General features: G+C 39.8%; 1 protein-coding gene and 1 long non-coding RNA gene across 3 annotated transcripts; both read left to right on the forward strand.

The window, feature by feature from the left end:
* The first annotated feature begins 6,426 nt into the window (after positions 1–6,426).
* On the forward strand, positions 6,427–6,934 carry LOC146522926 (uncharacterized). Its single transcript, XR_014871172.1, has 2 exons — positions 6,427–6,836; positions 6,899–6,934. It is a non-coding gene; the product is annotated as an uncharacterized LOC146522926 (long non-coding RNA).
* A 2,041-nt stretch (positions 6,935–8,975) lies between these two features.
* On the forward strand, positions 8,976–15,265 carry LOC146522927 (butyrophilin-like protein 10). Of its 2 annotated transcripts, XM_085142075.1 has the most exons (7): positions 8,976–9,116; positions 9,433–9,583; positions 11,458–11,796; positions 11,893–12,174; positions 12,314–12,418; positions 12,524–12,574; positions 14,939–15,265. In XM_085142075.1, exons 2-7 carry the CDS (start codon positions 9,472–9,474, stop codon positions 15,079–15,081), a joined length of 1,032 nt encoding a protein of 343 aa, XP_084998201.1. In that variant the 5' UTR covers positions 8,976–9,116; positions 9,433–9,471; the 3' UTR covers positions 15,082–15,265. The 2 variants fall into 2 exon arrangements, with proteins under 2 accessions (XP_084998201.1, XP_084998210.1); XM_085142084.1 differs by lacking the exons at positions 12,314–12,418; positions 12,524–12,574 and having other exon boundaries at positions 8,981–9,116; positions 14,939–15,258.
* The last annotated feature ends 2,444 nt before the right edge of the window (positions 15,266–17,709 follow it).

The raw sequence follows: 17,709 nt of genomic DNA on the forward strand, positions 1-17,709 counted from the left end.
TGATGTTTGCTGGAGCCACAGCTGTAAAAAGTGCTGGTCATGATATCTGTTTGATTATCTGGTGAGAGGGAAACATGAAGATTAAACCAGGAGACGTCCTTACTGGATCATCAGAGCTGAACAGGTGATGGAGAAACATGTTTACCTTTTAGGTGACATGAATGAGTTGAAGAGAAAAGAAGTATGATCGTATAATCAAAGTAAAAGTTCAGTGTAATTTGAAAATATGAATTTCATGTCTGTGTTGAGATTTCATGGAGTTATTATGTCTGCAGGCTGACTGTGAAGAGGAAAGAGAAACTAGACAAATGAAGACTCACTCTGGGTTTCTCGCCGATCATCTGTGATCATTGTGACTTCATGGAGTCGTCTCGCTCTGTTTCTCTGTGGATTTTTATCCTCTGCTTGGTTTTTGTGAAAGGTAAATAAATTTGTTTCTATCAGACTCCACTTTTCGTTAAGTTTAACCCCTCTGGGGTTGCTGGACGCGCCTGCGCGTCAAAATCACATGACCAATTTAAGACGACACATCTACAAGATGCAGCGACTCAGTGGCCGTGTCCCAATTAAGAGACCGCACGCTTGAAGTACGCATTTTGAGTGCGATTACGTCACCGCCACGGGATGACGGCTGTCCCAATTCGAAGTGTACTTGAAATGCATACTCCAAATGCGCCGTCGATTTCCCCAAATATCAAGCGTGGTCCGGTGCACGCTTCGTGGTCCCATATATCCCCCAATTCATGGCGCGGTGGTGGGTGTGGATAATTTTGCCGCAAAATACGGCAGAAGGGAGCGGCCAAAGAGTGAACTGTCAAAAGTAAGTACTGAATATGACGTCACTTATTCATGTGCGAATGTTTAATAATGAAGAACATTAAAACATTACTATTGGCCACATGTCAGCAAAGTTGTGTGACATTAGTGATGTTTGTACTTTCAGCATTAACTTGGTTTTAAAGCCTCTACTTCAAAATATATATATAGTCGACCTTAATCTTACAGAGAATGTGATGATTTTATGGATAATTAAAGTCAGTCATATATCCACAAACACAATAAGCTGAAAGTCAGTGATGCTGCTCAGTTTGCAGTCCTGAATATCACGGCACAAGCAGGATTCACTGCACTGTTAATGTTAGCTATGTTATATTGCTGCCTCTGTTCGGTGGTGTCGAGACAAACGGACTTTAATGTGTGTTTGGACGAGCTGACGGTTCACTCGTTAAGCTGAAAGAAAGATGCTTTAATCACAGGAGTCACACATGTGTCCACTGTACCATCTGGGAACTCTTCTTGTTTAGCACTCGTAATAACACAAACACTAAATCCTCCTTCTCTTGTGCTGTTTTATAGCAGTGTATACACCTGAGACTGTCACCTGTCTGTCTGTCCTGCACTCTCTCTCTGTTTCTTTCTCTCTGATTGTGGAATAAAAGTATGAACATGTATTTATAAGTTACACTTGTGTTTGAATCCTGCAGCTTATCACACATTTGATTTCCATGTGTGACAACTGCAAGTGTCCAGAGTGAGAACAGACTGAGGGACCCACTGCTGCACATCATCTGTGAGGCTTTGCACTCCTGATAATCCACCAGGACAAACTCAGCAGTGTGTGAGGAAGAGGAGGAGGAAGAGCCAGCAGCAACTGACAGATGGAGAGGATAGACAGACTGTTCCCTGTTTGTGAAGGACTGCTAGAAAAGTTTAAAATAACTAACTATACACACTATGGAAGGCAGCAACAAGTTTAATATTCAGAAACCTAAAGTATGTATCAGCAGCAGAATGGAGCTAAAAATAAATGTTTGTTTCAGTTCTATGAAGCTTTGAGTATTTTGGATTAGTAGCAGTGCTGTGTTTGTTGCATCATATTGCTGTAATTGTTTATGTGCTTTATATATTCTGAGGTAAGTTGATCTATAGTGTTACATCATATTCTATAAGGATGTTATGTGTTTGTATACTTTCTGCCCAGTTTGACCCATTTAGCAGAAGTCAGCCTGTTTAAGGCTCTGATATCTATTCTGTATGACTTAAAGCAGTTATGACATGGTCTGATTTCCTCACCCAATAAAGGAATATTTAATATATCAGTCTACTCTTCATTCTATCAGACACAGTTATCACAGCTCGTACATTTGCTTTTTACACATATATGTAAGCATTGAGCCAAATGTAATAATGCCAACATACTGAAGGAACAACATTTGTCTCATGTATAATACATCTGTATATACACTGTCAAAGATACTTGTCTTTGAGTGAAGATTTAAGGTGATAGGAAATATAAATAACTGCAACTTGAATCTTTGACCCAGAGTTCAAGCTCACTGCTGTAATATGTCCTGTAATATATATATATATATAAAATTTCCCACTCGCCCCTGCGGGCGGTCAATCCTTCAAGCTCGGGTCCTCTACCAGAGGCCTGGGAGCTTGAGGGTCCTGTGCAGTATCTTAGCTGTTCCTAGGACTGCGCTCTTCTGGACAGAGATCTCCGCTGTTGTTCCCGGGATCTGCTGGAGCCACTCGCCTAGCTTGGGAGTCACTGCACCTAGTGCTCCGATTACTACTGGGACCACCGTCACCTTCACCCTCCACATCTTCTCGAGCTCTTCTCTGAGCCCTTGGTATTTCTTGAGCTTCTCATGTTCCTTCTTCCTGATGTTGCTGTCATTCGGAACCGCTACATCGATCACTACGACCGTCTTCTCATGTTTGTCTACCACCACTATGTCCGGTTGATTAGCCACCACCATTTTGTCCGTCTGTATCTGGAAGTCCCACAAGACCTTAGCTCGGTCATTCTCCATCACCCTTGGGGGGATCTCCCATTTTGACCCCGGGACTTCCAGGTTATACTCGGCACAGATGTTCCTGTACACTATGCCGGCCACTTGGTTATGGCGTTCCATGTATGCCTTGCCTGCTAGCATCTTACACCCTGCTGTTATGTGCTGGATTGTCTCTGGGGCATCTTTACACAGCCTGCACCTGGGGTCTTGCCTGGTGTGATAGACCCCAGCCTCTATGGATCTTGTACTCAGAGCTTGTTCTTGTGCTGCCATGATTAGTGCCTCTGTGCTATCTTTCAGTCCAGCTTTGTCCAGCCACTGGTAGGATTTCTGGATATCAGCCACCTTCTCTATCTGCCGGTGGTACATACCGTGCAGGGGCCTGTCCTTCCATGATGGTTCCTCGCCTTCCTCCACTTTCTTGGATTTCTGCTGCCTGAGGTATTCACTGAGCACGCTGTCAGTTGGGGCCATCTTCCCAATGTATTCTTGGATGTTCATTGTCTCATCCTGGACTGTGGTGCTGACACTCACCAGTCCCCGGCCCCCTTCCTTCCGCTTAGCGTACAGCCTCAGGGTGCTGGACTTGGGGTGAAACCCTCCATGCATGGTAAGGAGCTTTCTTGTCTTGATGTCAGTGGCTTCTATCTCCTCCTTTGGCCAGCCTATTACCCCAGCAGGGTACCTGATCACGGGCAGGGCGTAGGTGTTGATAGCCTGGATCTTGTTACTTACTTGGTGGTTGCAGCTTTCCTAGCGGCCTCTTCATGGTTCCCATTGGCCTGCAGGATCCCCAGGTACTTGTAGCTGTTCTCTATGTCTGCAATGTTGCCCTCTGGTAGTTTGATCCCCTCCGTTCTGACTACCTTCCCTCTCTTTGTTATCATCCGACTACATTTCTCCAGCCCGAATGACATTCCGATGTCATTGCTGTATAGCCTGGTAGTGTGGATCAGTGTCTCGTTCACTCTTGGCATACAGCTTGATGTCATCCAGGTACAGAAGGTGGCTGACAACTGCTCCATTCCGTAGTCGGTATCCGTAGCCAGTCTTGTCATTTATCTCACTGAGGGGGTTAAGGCCTATGCAGAACAGCAGTGGGGACAGAGCATCTCCTTGGTAGATCCCGCACTTGATGGTGACTTGTGCTATGGGCTTGAGGTTGGCCTCCAGTGTTGTCTGCCACATCCCCATTGAGTTCCTGATGAAGGCTTTCAGGGTCCTGTTGATCTTATATAGTTTTAGGCATTCCAGGATCCAGGTGTGGGGCATTGAGTCATAGGCCTTCTTGTAATCAATCCAGGCAGTGCACAGGTTGGTCAGCCTAGTTCTAGCCCTGCAGTCTCAGCTGACTGCTCGGTCTGCCAGTAGCTGGTGTTTTGTGCCTCTGGTATTCTTGCCCATCCCTTTCTGTGCCCCGCTCATGTATTGACCCATGTGCCTGTTCATCTTAGCCGCTATGATGCCTGACAGGAGCTTCCACGTGGTGCCGAGGCAGGTTATTGGTCGGTAGTTGGAGGGGACCGGTCCCTTCTGGAGGTCCTTGAGGATCAGGACTGTCCGGCTTGCGGTGGTCATCTTTAATTTGGGCTCCACCAACATGAATGACACCGTCACCATGCCTCACTCAAGTAGGGTAGGATGATGTTCTGCTTTATTCACCCCAATAAATGTGCATTTAACTTGATTTCCTCCCTCTGTGAAGGAGGCTTTGTATAGCTTTTCTGAGTTGGGTAGTTTGCCGCTGGGGTGAATAGAATAGAATAGAATAGAAGGCCTTTATTGTCACTATACGGTTGTACAATGAGATACATATTTTGTAACCATGGCAACCGTAACGCTGCTGCCTGGAACAACAGAACATAGCTGTCAAACAAAACCCAAACTGACCCGCCACAATATGAAACAGGAAAATGCCGCCATGTAATCCATTTATTTCAACAAAGTAACTGTATTCTAAATACCACCTTTTTAAACAGTAAGTGTAACGGAATACAGTTACTCATATTTTGTATTTTAAATACATAACGGCGGTACATGTATTCCGTTACTCCCCAACACTGGTCACATACATCTGAGGCAGTTCTGTAAATATCATACATAAGCAGGTAAATCACATCCACATGGAGCACAATCAGAGTAAAGATGTATGATTTATCAGTATATACTGAACCAGCATCAGGCTGAAACATTTATTTAATGAAACATTTTGTTTTGTTTTGTTTTATGGTTTTCCGGTGCTGTTACCTACATGAACACAAATTTTTAATCTTAATCTTTAATCTGTTGCATTAAATAAAAACTATGTGAATTTAAAAAAAAAAACAAAAAAACGGTTAGTTGCTGGACAGCAGGTGTTTCTTTAATAAACCAGCTGCGGTGTGATCAGCTGTCTTCAACACTAGGGCTGCCACAAACGATTATTTTAATAGTCGACTAGTCACCGATTATTTTTGCGATTAGTCGACTAATCAGATCATGCATCCATCTGCTCTTATATAACTATCATTAGCTTACAGCTTTAAGTGTTTAAGGTATGTGCTAACTAAAAATAAAGACAAGATGATAGTTTATTAAATTTTAATGAAATTTGCAGATTGTTTCGGTGAAGTTTAATAAACTCCTTGCTATCTAAAATATAACGGGACACCGCAGTATATTCTCGAGCAAATCACACTTCTGATAATCAGTTGTCTGCTTGACGTTTATTCAGCTGTGTAAAAACTATAACTTTAATCTCAGCCAAACCGATTCACTCAGGAACAAATAAAATACTAACAAAGGCGAAACAATAACATTTTTAAGTTATCTAAGTGACTTATACTTATATGTTTAACCTGAGTAGCGAAAGACGGCGGTGGGTTTGAAAATGATTTTCCGGGAGTCCGGTGTTCTCACGGGCTCTAGTGAGCCTTGCCCCCGGCTAGCTATCGAGCTAGTGGGTAACAGACGTCTCCGAAAACGTCGGAGCGCTTTTGAAAATATGTGGTGTCTTGATAAACTGAGCAGATATTTGAGATTTACACAGTTACATTCTCGCCTGAAAATATGTTAAACGTTTATTTTGTGACCCAGAAAGAATAATAAGAGTAATATTAAAACTAGCTGCCGCCATTGTTGGAGACTGAGCTGGGCTGCGCTATGAATTATGGGACAGAGCTACTTCTTCTTCTTCGCGGTTTAACGGCAGCTGGTGTAACGGGTGTATTAGAAAATAATTTATATTTCACCAAAGATCCATCCTGCAGTGTTATCTTGCTTTGTCAGTATTGGTTATGTATATGTGTTTATTTATATATGTTTATTTTCTGTATTTATATTTTGGGAGCTTTTATTTTGTTTGTGTGACCTTTGACTTCCTGCGAAGTCACTTCCTGTAGCTGCGCGCTATTTTCCTCAGTCGCCTAGAGGCCCCGCTGAGGAGAGGTGAGCGTACGCTAGTGTTTTCAGTTACAGAGCGAATAAACACAGTTAAAGTAACTAAAAGTAATTCAAACACTGCTCGTCCCCTTTGTGCATTTTGTCTCACAGTTCTGTTTGATGTTTTAGTGTGAATTAGTTTTTCTGTCGAGTACAGCACTTTATTGTAACATGCTAGCTAATCTCAGATGAGAGCATAGTGGCTTCTCATGTGGTCCGCTATCCTTCTCTCTCCCTTGAAGGTGTTCATGCAGAAGTCCAGTAAAGTGAAGTCGCTGTACTGTTTTGTTTTTATTTTAAACAGGTATGTGAGCTCCCTCTTTTATTTTTGTGTCATGTGAACTGGTTATATCTTTTGTTTGTTTGTGATACATGTTCACTGTTTCAACTTGCTGTTAGATATATGTAACTAAAAAAATATGTAAAATTGCCACTGGTAAATGAAGTCTCCCTAAAGTATAATTTTGTTGATGAGGTAATTGTCACTATATGTTCACGATGCAGTGCATTTTCGTTTGTTATATATGATTATAAATACATTTTAGCAGTATTGTTTGTTAATTGGCTTTATTGTGATGTTGCACCTCAGTCGCCTAGAGGCCCCGCTGAGGAGAGGTGTTCATGCAGAAGTCCAGTAAAGTGAAGTCGCTGTACTGTTTTGTTTTTATTTTAAACAGTTCTGGGAGAATAAATCCATCCAGCTGGCAAAGTGAGAGCTGACTCCTCTGGTCATTCGCACAACACAACGCAGAGAACTAACAGCAATAAGAGTTTTAGGCCAGACCGGCTACACTGGCATCCTTGTACATGCAGTGCTGCCATCTTCTGTTTCAGTCCGTTATTACACTCTTAAATCCTACAACTTATTCCTGCTCCAGTCTTTTGTGATCTTACAAAGCTTCAAACGAGGCGTCGACTATTAAATCAGTCGTCGACGATTTTGATAGTTGACGTAATCGTGACTAGTTGACTAATCGTGGCAGCCCTATTCAACACTCAGAATTTAGTAACAAACCTAAAGTCACATGATGAACAGACCAAGGACAAAAGACCTGCTCCCACAGTTTCTGTTTCCTGTTAGTCGATTTGTGTCATTTGGATTTTTGCTTGTTTGGTTTAAATAAGTGAACTGAAACTGAATTCTTGTTCAGACTGATTCAGATTGTATCTCTCACCCAATGACAACCAAACATTCACCATCACTAAATACAGGAGGAGATTATTGGCGCCATTTCATTTAGGATCAAATGTTTTGAGGATTAAACTTTTATTTCCTTCAGAAATCTCTTATGTTTTATATAGGGGTGGGTTCTGATTATTGATTTATCGATTAAAATCGATTCTAGCTTGGAAAACATTGATTCATTAAAATCCTGAATCGATTTTTAAATATAAATTTATTTTTGCCCAAAACGCCAGAATCACAGGTTAAACCTCACAAAATTTAACAACCACCAAACAGCTAAAACAGTAAATGAGAGCAGGAACACGGATTCTGTACAAAGACGTAAACACAAAGAGTGGACCCGCCGACGCATCAGAATCAGTGAGATTCTCACCCGACGGCACGGACACGCCGTCGTGGCTGATTCTGATACATTGGGTCCACTCTTTGTGTTTACGTCTTTTTTGCACCAGATTCTGAGCTACAGGTTTTGTCTCTCTCCAAACAATATTGACTGAATCAGCAGCAAAAGAAGATCCAAACGACGCTTCACATTTGATAAATGTCATCATGAATTCCCTCTTACTTTTGCTATTTTGTTTCCACCACGATAAAATCACAGTTTATGCAGAGCTCTCTCTCTTTCTCTCAGTTTCCCATCTAAAAATCTCTGTTTTCTGCATTATTCGCTTGCTTATTACCTACCAGTCACTGTTGTTCACAGCGCTGCCGGACACATTTTTTTTGTTTGTTTGTTTGTTTTTTACTTCCGACAATAAATCCTCATTTCTGCTGCTCAATACTGAACAAATTTAAACTTTTTAAAATTATGCCAAATTGCAAAATGCTTGGCTGTGTCTCTAATAAAACCTCTACTTTTGTTCTGGTTCCCTTTGATCTACTGCAGAATATTATCTGCTATAAAAAGCCAGGCCAGGAAAATCTCCTTCGTGTTTTTCTGTGTCTTATCCTCAGTTACTTTATTAGGAAGGCATCTAAAATCAGTGATGATACCCAGCCCTAGTTTTATATTCAGACATTCGCGACAAATCATTAATGACCAAACAAGCTTTGTATCTTTTTGTAACACGATCTATTAAACTAATTTGGATTTCAGGTTAAGTTACCTATGAGTGTTTTTACCAACCACAAACCTTTGCAACAAAAAAAAACAGCATTGAAAAAACAGAATAATCAAATAGTCATTAGTTCCTGTTTTTAACTCGAGTTGTTTTTCATGACATTGCACATCAGCTGATGAAAAGAATGACAAAATGACTCAGGTCAGTCTCACTTTCAAACCAGTCAAATCCCAGTTGCAGTAATGTGGGTGGAGTAGTTCAACAACAAACTGCAGGTTGGTACCAGAATGAATGTCTAAGATCAATATGTTTCAAACATGCACCCAACAACAAATCATTAATAACCAAACAGGTTTCCATCTTTGTAACACGATCCATTAAACTCACTGTGCTTTCAGTTTGAGCTACTCACAGTGTTTTTATCAACACAAACATTTTAAAAAGCAGAAGTGAACCCATGAGTGAGGAAATACCCAGACACCGCTCAGTCTCACTTTCAAACCAGTCAAATCCCAGTTGCAGTCATGTGGGTGGAGCAGTTCAACAACAAACTGCAGGTTGGTACCAGAGTCAAAGCTCCGTCCTACAGTCATTATGTTCTTGTACTGATCGGTGTCGTGTCTTTAAACTCGCTCTTCTACTTTCAAGGTAAACAGCTTTTATTTAGATTCACTCTCAGTCACATTAGCAGCTGTGTAGATTATAGACTATCACAGCTGATCAACTAGATTTGATTCACATGTTGGTAAATTAATTAAATTCACTGTGAACTTTTCTTCTTTGCTGTTTGAGGTTGTAGCTTAAAATGAGTGACTTCTTTCTTTTAAATTTGTCACCTTTACTGTGGTTTATTTTCAGTAAAAATCAAGTATGATCGCATAATCAAAGTAAAAGTTCAGTCTAATCTAAAAACACAAGTTTTGTGTCTGTGTGTTGAGATTTCATGGAGTTATTATGTCTGCAGGCTGACTGTGAAGAGGAGACAGAAACCAGCCAAATCAAGATGTTTCACTCTTCAGACTGTGATTTTGCTCTCGTCCATCCTCTGTGTGCATCGTGGGCTTCTTACTCTGTTTCTTTTTGGATTTTTATCCTCTGTTTCGTTTTAGTCAAAGGTAAATAAATCTGTTTCTGTCAGACTCTACTTTCAGATCACTTTAAATAATTATATTTAACTGATAACTAAACTGTATGTGTTGATCCGGTTTCACATGTTAAAAATGTTTCCAATGTGACTTTTTAATGCTCACATGTAATTTATAAACCGTTTATTTGTCTTTAATAATCACCGAGGGGACAGCGAGTAAGATTCCAGCAAGTTTCCCGTGACCATCATTACAAACAGTTTAAGTTCCTCTTAATTCTCTTTGGACACATTCAAGATTGTGAACTCTCTCATTGTGCATAGAGCAGCAGAAGGGAAAATCCTGATGAAACTATAAACAGTACTTCCTGTTTCGTCATTTGTGAACTTTAATTTGAATTCAAACAACAAAATCATTAAATAAATGAAGTCTGTTGAAGCTGCCACAGTATGTCAGAGAGTGAATCTGGACTTTTTGCGAGGTTGAAAAACTGAACCAGAACTGAACCAGAAACTGTCCTCAGAAAAATGAAACACACTTTAATAGCTGTTCTTGTTTTAATAAAGAACTAATAATGAACTCTATTAATGGCACGGCCTTAATAAAGGCGTCCAGCAGCAAAGCTCTCTGATGGTTTCATTATTTCCTTCATGCTGAGGAAAAAATCATTGTTTCATGTTTGTCACAGCAGAACTTCATCAGATTGTTGTTGTTGATATTGTAGTTTGTAGATGTGTGTTTGTTCTGTGTTATATGCAGCTATTAATTTAAAAATGCAGTCAAGGCTTTTTAAAACTGCTATTTACAGAACAATCAGGTGTTCTGCATCAAATAAGATGCCGAACAAATTATTTCTGCATACCAAAAAGTAGTTTCTGTCCACTTCAAAATAAAGGAGAACATCACAAGATGTATCACTCCTCCTGGGGCGATCGTGGCTCAAGAGTTGGGCGTTCATCTTGTAATCGGAAGGTTGCCGGTTCGAGCCCCGGCTCCGACAGTCTCGGTCGTTGTGTCCTTGACCCGTTGCCTACTGGTGGTAGTCAGAGGTCCCGTTGGCGCCAGTGTCGGCAGCCTCACCTCTGTCAGTGCGCCCCAGGGTGGCTGTGGCTACATTGTAGCTTGCCATCACCAGTATGTGAATGGGTGGATGATTGCATATAGTGTAAAGCTCTCTGGGGTCCTTAGGACCAAGTAAAGCGCTATACAAATACAGGCCATTTTCCACCTGGAGACAGTGTTTCCACTGCAATCTGCCTTTGGTGGCTTTTCGGCAGCAAATGTGACATTCAGCAGTTGCCTCATTGTTCTGACAAAAAACAAACAAACAAACAAAAAAATATCTACTACACTACACACTCGAAACACGCTAAACGTCACATCTTCCACATCTCAAATCTCTGGGTTGGGGTCAACATAGCATCTTGTTGCTATGTCACCTCAAGTGGTCATGCAATTGGCTTAACATGACTGCTTTTCTTTGGCAGTCAATCAGCAGCACTCATGTGATTGTTTGCCCCCCCCCCCCCCTAGCTCCCAGTAAGATGAAGACAACTTCAACCGTGTGTGTGTTAAAAAATAGTAACACGTCCGCACTGAATTTTCTTACTAGTAATGGTAACAGCGTTGTAATGATAGAAATAGTAATTAGTTACATTACTAGTTCTGAAAAATGCCATCACTGTTCACAGAATGCTTGATAAAATGTTTGTTGTTGTATGGAAATGTCATGTGATATTCACTGCAATCCAAATAAACAGGTATTATGCAAACTATCATGTTGTCCATGTGATCCCAGACAGGAAACAAGACTTTAACAAACAGCTGAGGGAAATAGAATAGTAAATAGAATATTTACGTAACAATATCATCTACTTCTACCGTCTTCTTATGTTTCTTTGCAGGAAAATCTCATCTGGTGTGTCCATCTCAGGTTGTAGCCATGATGGGTGATGATGTTGTTCTTCCATGTCAGCTTAAACTTGCTGTTGATACAAACTCTGAGACTGTGAACTGGATCAAACCTGGTCTGGACCCAGATGTTGTCCACATTCATAAAGATGGACGGCTGGTGTTTGAGAACCAACATCCATCTTATCACTTTCGTACACGAGTCTTTGTGGATGAACTGATCAAAGGGAACGTCTCCCTTAAAATATTCAATGTCAAACTCTCTGATGAAGGAACGTACAGATGCTCCATTCCCTGGATATGTGAAGAAGCTTCCATTGTTCTCATTGTTGGTGAGTCTAAACACTTAAACAAACCTGATTTAAAATATAAAGAAGCTTTATGATCAGTGGAAAACAGTTTGCAATGCCTTGTTTGCCCTTCATCAGCTTTAGCATCTACACCCGTCATAAAGGTGATGTCAAATGTCAGCAGCAGGGTGGTGTTACAGTGTGAGTCTGCAGGCTGGTATCCAGAGCCTGAGCTGCTGTGGTTGGACGGTGAGGGAAACCTCCTCTCTGCTGGACCTACAGAGACCCTCAGAGGTCCTGATGACCTCTATACTGTCAGCAGCAGAGTGACTGTGGAGAAGAGACACAGCAACAACATCACCTGCAGAGTCCAACAGAGGAACACCAACCAGAGCAGAGAGACACACATACATGTTCCAGGTAATAATGACTCACATTCACAAACTATGTCATTATTTTGACTTAAAAAATGTTTGTCACTTTCATTTTTCCCTCTAGCAGTAAAATCACACACACTTCCTCTAATCCATAATATGGTTGGTTTATTTTGTCCTTTAAGGTGAAGACATCAGAGATGCCACATTAATTATCACTGTTGGAGCAGCTTTCTTGGTGTGTATTATAGTGGCATTTGTTACATGGAAACTAAAGCAAAAGCAAAGTGGTGAGTCAGAAATGTATTTTTAGTTATTGTCAATATTATCTCCAATAAGTGATCACAATCACATGTGTAAAGTGTATAAGTAAATTGATATGTCATTTGATACAGAGGAACAGAGGAACACCAACCAGAGCACAGAGACACACATAAATGTTCCAGGTAATAATGACTCACATGTAAGTCTTGATGCGTGCTCAATTATCCAGGTAACTAAATCCTAAATAGTTGATTCTGTTCATCTGGACGTAGCGTTTTGTGAGAGAAACGTTTCTTCACTCATCCAAGTAACTTCTTCAGTCTCAGCTGACTGCAGGTTTCCCCAATCTTATAAACCAGAGGTCCCCAATCCCAGTCCACGAGGGCCGGTGTCCCTCCAGGTTTTAGATGTGTCCCTGATCCATCACAGCTGATTTAAATGGATAAATTACCTTCTCAACAGTCGTGTCCAAATTCATGGGCTGCATCCTCCTGAGGCCGCATTTGTAGACCGATTACGTCACAGCGACGCGCAGAAGGCTGTTCAAATTCGTAGACTCCTCCGAATGCAGCCGACAAATGCGTCCTCCTTTTCCCCGAATTTGAAGGATGGGTCAGGTGTATCCTTCGTAGCCCACCATATCCCAGAATTCATAGCGCGGCCCAGCCAAACTCCAGTTTCCGGCAATGGCGGCCGCTTTTAAAATTACTGTTATTAATCTTTCTGGGTCACAAAATAAACTTTTAACAGGCGAGAATGTGGGTGTGTAAACTTGAAATATCTGCTTGGTTTATCAAGATATCACGTATTTGCAAAAGTCCTCCGACGTTTTCGGAGACGTCTGTTATCCACCAGCTCGATAGCAAGCCAGGAGCTTGATGGTCAATAGAGCCGGCAAGAATAGCAAATTCACGGCACATCATTTTCAGATCACCGCGGACTTTCGCTACTCGGGTTAAACGTAATATATAAGTCACTTAGACAACCTAAAATGTTATTGTTTGGCTTTTTTCAGTGTTTTATTTGTTCGTGAGTAAATCGGTTTGGCTGAGATTAAAGTTATTAGATTAGATAAAATAAAACTTTATTAATCCCCCGGGTGGGTTCCTCCTTGGTTTTCACACAGCTGAATAAACGTCAAACAGAAAACTGATTAAACAGAAGTGTGAGACGGTCGAGAATTTACGCCAGTGTCCTGTTATATTTTAGATAGCAAGGAGCAGACGGCCGAGTTTATTAAACTCCACCGAGACAGCGGTGGAGTTTAATAAACTAATCAGAAGGCTAGACCGTCCAATTCCACAACCGTTTATTTCCGGCCTACCCAACCTTCTGAGGACCCGGCCCACGTAGACCGCAAAGGCCGGGTCCTCAGGAGGTTGCAGCCCATGAATTTGGACACGACTAACACTCGTGGACTGGGATTGGGGACCCCTGTTATAAACAGTACATTTGCATAATGACTGAAACCAGCCCATTGAATGAACAATGGGCTGTGAGGTCAGTTCCTTGATCACGTAAGGAAAAAAAACCCTTTTTTGCCTGTTTTTTTTTTCTACTTTGAAATAACTTGTGACCAGTTGTAATTTTTTTTAAAATCTTGTTAGACAATATAAACCATATCCACTGTTCACTGTATCAGTCCTGCTGTAGTGGTTGTTTGCTTGCTGAGTATTCCTGTTGTATTGAAATTGAAACAAAAGAAAACTCTTTTATTCTTAATCAATTTATCTTGCATCAGAAACATCTATATGTACAGGTGCTGGACATTTGAAAATTTTGTTTTTATGTAAGATTAGATTTCCCTTTTACTCGCTTTGTCAAACTTTATATGAGATCATAAAATTCCTGTGACACTGTTTAATGCAGCGTCCTCATTAGCACATATTTAAAAACCTTAACATTTCATGGGAATTTCTTCTGTACTGAAAAATGCTGGAAAATCCTTTCAACCCCTTAAACTTTGATGGTAAAATTGAAGTGTCGATAATTCATTTTCTGATTTACACTAATATTACTCTGTGTTTTCAAATTTAAAATGATCTAGTCAACATATTTTATGATATACTGAATAGGTGTACATCTTTATTGCTGCAGTTAAACCAGGCTCTGATTAAAGCCTAATGCATTTCTATTCCTGCGAAATGACCTTTTTTTAAACACTGTTATTTAAATCACTGTTTGCATCACAAGTTATTTGCTGTGGGGAAAACAAACATGATTTCAGCAAATGTACAAGAGTAATGGAGGAAGGTGTTATACTAGGAAATCTATTGTAAGGAATCAAAAACAAAAGGAAAAATGACTGAAGAGGAGCCCCTGGTGGACCCATCAAGGACTATATTTAAAACTGACTCAAAACCTCATTATAATTTTACACACATGTGTTTGTTATTTAAGTGAAAAAGAAAATGAAATAATACTGTTTTCATGTTATTCTATTCATATTTCTGATCATCTTTCTTGATTCCAAGATTACAGCAAACGATGTCCAGGTGTAGTAAATAGTTATGTGAATGGTAACTGTCATTTATTTGTATTTGTAGACCACATGAACGATGGAAGTGAACAGACAGAAGAAGAAAATAAGGACGTAACTCTCTTTAATGACAACCAGACAGTAACATCAACACAGGGACTGCTGGAAAGTGAAAAAAGGTGGCACGAGTCGTTTCAAAGATTCGACTGAATGATCAAAATGACTTTTTCAGTTATGACCGCTCACTGCCTGTTTTATAAATTTGTAAAAAAAATAAATAAATAAAGAAAAAATCATTTTTATTCCTCTGCTTTTAAGTTTGACTGAGTGATGTCTTCTCACCTTGTATTTATTGTTGTTTTTATTTGTTGATCTCTTTTTTGATATCTGTTGTTTTAAAATCAGTGCTCTATAAATCAAACTGAATTTGACTGAATTTATTTCTTAGTGTTTATATAATCGTACCACTTCTCCCTGTGTGATATGCTGGTCATTTTGTTTGCACATCAAAACAAGTTGCTTTTTGCACTTGAAACCTTTTTTTCTACAACCTGTTGTGATTGTTGCTGCTTGTAGATCTGTCCAAGAATCAGGTGTAATTCATTCATAAATAATTTACAAGTAGAAATACCAAGCAGCAGAGAATCAAATATCATTTAGGATCTTAAACAGTCGGTGAAACTGAAGGAGAGAGGAGCGAGCAGCAGCAGGACATAACTGTTAACAAACATAACTCACGCGAACCTGCAGGGAACAATACTGCAGTAACACAGTAACACGTATTTATCACATATAAAACTAAGTAGAGGAAGCCTCAATGTAAACTATCAATCAGGAGTCACAAGTTGATCTTCAGCTTTGGAAACTTTTTTTTTTAACTTCTGAACTTAAAACTTATCACGTTTTCATTTTTGATGATTTTGCACACAGAAAACAAAAAACAAAAGTGCAACAAATTTATCATGTGGAACTTCAAGTAAACAGAATTCAGTATTTACTGTTAAACTACTGTAACTGCATTGATTTTTAACCCAGAATAGTCGTTATATCCACCTGCAGACTGATGAAAGGAGTGAAATGTGTTTAAAAATTGTTAAATAGCTGTAAATATCATAATCTTATGTGATGTTAAATGACATGTTGTTCCTTTTTATTCACCCTGAAGATTCAGTAAGCTTCTTTGTGTAATTCATATTTTGTTTTTGCATTCATCACCTCCAGATGACCATGAGATTTAAAAAGGTGCTCACTGTACGCAGGGTTTTTACCCATTTAGAGTCACTCAAAGTCTTTACTGCATGGGTTTATTCATCCTGACAAACTAGAGCTTACCACTAGAGGGAGCTACATATTAATCTTTTCTGCTGCCTGCTCCTCAGCATAAAGGAAACACAATCTAAAGACGATGTGACTGCTGTCAGTAGATATGCTCGTGTTTGTGATTGGTCAGATGCTGCCAGCTCCATTGCTTCACATGAATGTGCTACTAGCTGGTTGGGAAACCCTCGGTTGACTTATTGAGTCCTCGTGTCCTGATCAATTAACGCAAATATATACAAAACTTAATCAAAAATAAAGACATCTGCAGCTTTAATTTGAATAATAATAGTTGTTTTTCAATTTTTATATGTAGCTTTTAAAACTAAACCCAAGTTTTGTCATTTTAAAAAAGGAAATTGATCTGTCACATTTACATTTTATGGAAGAAAGTGTTAAATATTTTGGAATTCTGTTCACATGTCAATAAATTTATTTAAAAATTGTTCCTGTTATGCAGTTTTAAAAAGTTTTAAAAACACAAATTCTGTATGACATTTGTAAAATATACATAAAATCAAAACACAAATCTATCTATCTATCTATCTATCTATCTATCTATCTATCTATCTATGTATATGTGTGTGTGTGTGTGTGTGTGTGTGTGTGTGTGTGTGTGTGTGTTTTGCAAGTACTTCTTCATGAGATACACTGAAATGGAAAAACCCTTTAAGTAACATAAAACAGGGCTATGGAGGAGTGTTTGAGTCAGATGAAACTGATGCTTCCTCCTCTGTATGTGACTTTGTGCAGACTGTCCCAGCGGTGGACTCAGCTGGTGGAGCAGAGAAAGATCTCTCCAGAATATCCAATCAGAGCTATTTTATACAAAATTAAGGTGTCATTTATCCCTCAGGTGTCTCGGGGTTTAAGGCTCTTTTTTCATGTACTCAATACAACAATAATTTGCTTACCATACTCTCACACGTTGAAAATAACTGACACTGATGTGAACTGACACCTATTTTCAAATGCTGTATATAGACTACTGTTCAGCACTCAACACTGTCATCCTGGTGGGAAAGCTTTCCACTCTTGGACTTACACCTCCCTCTGTCACTGGGTCCTGCACTTCCTCACAGGCAGACCTCAGGCAGTCAGAGTTGGTACAAGGACATCAGGTACAAAGATAATGAGCACAGGGACTGTCCAAGGCTGTGTGCTCAGTCCACTCCTGTACACCCTCTTCACCTATGACTGCGTCCAGCAAACACCACAGGAGTGTGAAAGCAACGTCAACCACACTAAAAAACAGCTTCTATCCACAGGCCGTCAGGCTACTGAATCACTGACTTATTATCCAACTGTGATTATCTTTAACCTGTAAATCTGCAATTTTGTTTATTTATATACAACATAATACAACATAAACTATTATATTATATTATGTTATATTATATTATATTACCACTGTGACACTGTTGCAACTACTTGCACTTTAAACTCTGACTACACCCACACATAAGCTACATACATAACCACCTTTTTTACTTTATTTATTATTTTCTGTGCTCAAAATTA

This window comes from Neolamprologus multifasciatus, chromosome 3 (assembly GCF_963576455.1).
Source record: "Neolamprologus multifasciatus chromosome 3, fNeoMul1.2, whole genome shotgun sequence".
Classification (NCBI taxonomy): Eukaryota; Metazoa; Chordata; class Actinopteri; order Cichliformes; family Cichlidae; genus Neolamprologus; species Neolamprologus multifasciatus.